Source organism: Galeopterus variegatus, unplaced genomic scaffold (genome assembly GCF_000696425.1).
Source record: "Galeopterus variegatus unplaced genomic scaffold, G_variegatus-3.0.2 Scaffold1170, whole genome shotgun sequence".
In the NCBI taxonomy this organism is placed as follows: Eukaryota; Metazoa; Chordata; class Mammalia; order Dermoptera; family Cynocephalidae; genus Galeopterus; species Galeopterus variegatus.
In genome coordinates this window covers 419,487-420,451 of record NW_007727281.1, presented here as the reverse complement: position 1 = coordinate 420,451, position 965 = coordinate 419,487, and the positions used below count along the sequence as shown (strand labels likewise).

Sequence of the window (965 nt, the reverse complement as noted above, 5' to 3'; positions counted from 1 at the left end):
TGGAGGGGAACAAGGATCCTCACTTTATGGAGGAGAAGCAGAGCTAGTCCTAGTAGTGGTCACATCTCCCACAGCTCCTCAAAGGTTCTCAGACCTCCCACTTTTAAATAAAATCACTCACCAGTTCCTAAAAATAGGAGATGCCACAGCAAGCAGTAAGTAAAGAGAATGTTTCCTTTCTGCATCTTCATCTGCCTCTTTGTGGCTGGAAAGGAAGATACCTGGATCCCAGATGTGGCCAAAATGTAGGGGGCAAAGAACAGAGGATTCTTGAGAAAGTAGAGATGAAGGTAAAAAGACAAAGCCTGGAGCTTCCAGGAGCTTGAGTCTCCTAAGTATGTGTTCTTGGGAAGAACCTGGAACTCGAAGGGTGGCCAGTGGGATGCTGGGCTCCTTAAGCTTCCTCCATGGGATCTTGTCGCCTCTTCTCTATTGTGGAAGAGATGTAGGGCCCTTTATAGCTTCCTTTGGGCCTGGGAGGGGTTGGGCAGTTGACCTGACAGTCTGCCAACTATGAACAGGTGACAAAACGATACTGAGCCTGGGAAGGAATAGACCAGGGGTCAAGAGGAAGGTGAGAAAGGAGGATGACATGATCACTCTAGGCAGGGCACTGGGCTGGGTTACAGCAGGAGATCGAGGTTGTCAGAGCGGAAAGGACCCACCCTCTGAGGCAGGGATGGGGTTAGAAACCTGTTCTAGCTCAAGACTTTGTTTCCTGGTCAGGAAGTCCTATGGACCTGCTTTGGCATGAAGCAGCCCTAAGGAAATGAGTTAAGAAGGCAGGACCCCATGTCTCTGAAGCAAACAAATTTGCAGCTCAAAAGAGAACAGTAGGGCTGGCCCGGTGGCGGTGGTGCACTCGGTAGAGTGCGGTGCTTGGGAGCGCGGTGGCACTCCTGCGGAGGGTTCGGATCCCATATAGAGACTGGTCTGCTCACTGGCTGAGCGCAGTGCGGGCGCGA

The 965-nt window shown here is 51.6% G+C and overlaps 1 protein-coding gene across 1 annotated transcript in view; it reads right to left on the bottom strand.

Moving 5' to 3' along the window:
• The window catches only part of MUC21 (mucin 21, cell surface associated), a 3,435-nt gene extending 3,244 nt beyond the window's left edge, over window positions 1-191 (bottom strand). The window contains exon 1 of the mRNA XM_008575350.1: window positions 122-191. Within this exon, the coding sequence (XP_008573572.1) occupies window positions 122-191 (70 nt within the window). The remainder of the gene's footprint in view (window positions 1-121) is intronic.
• Window positions 192-965: the final 774 nt, after the last annotated feature.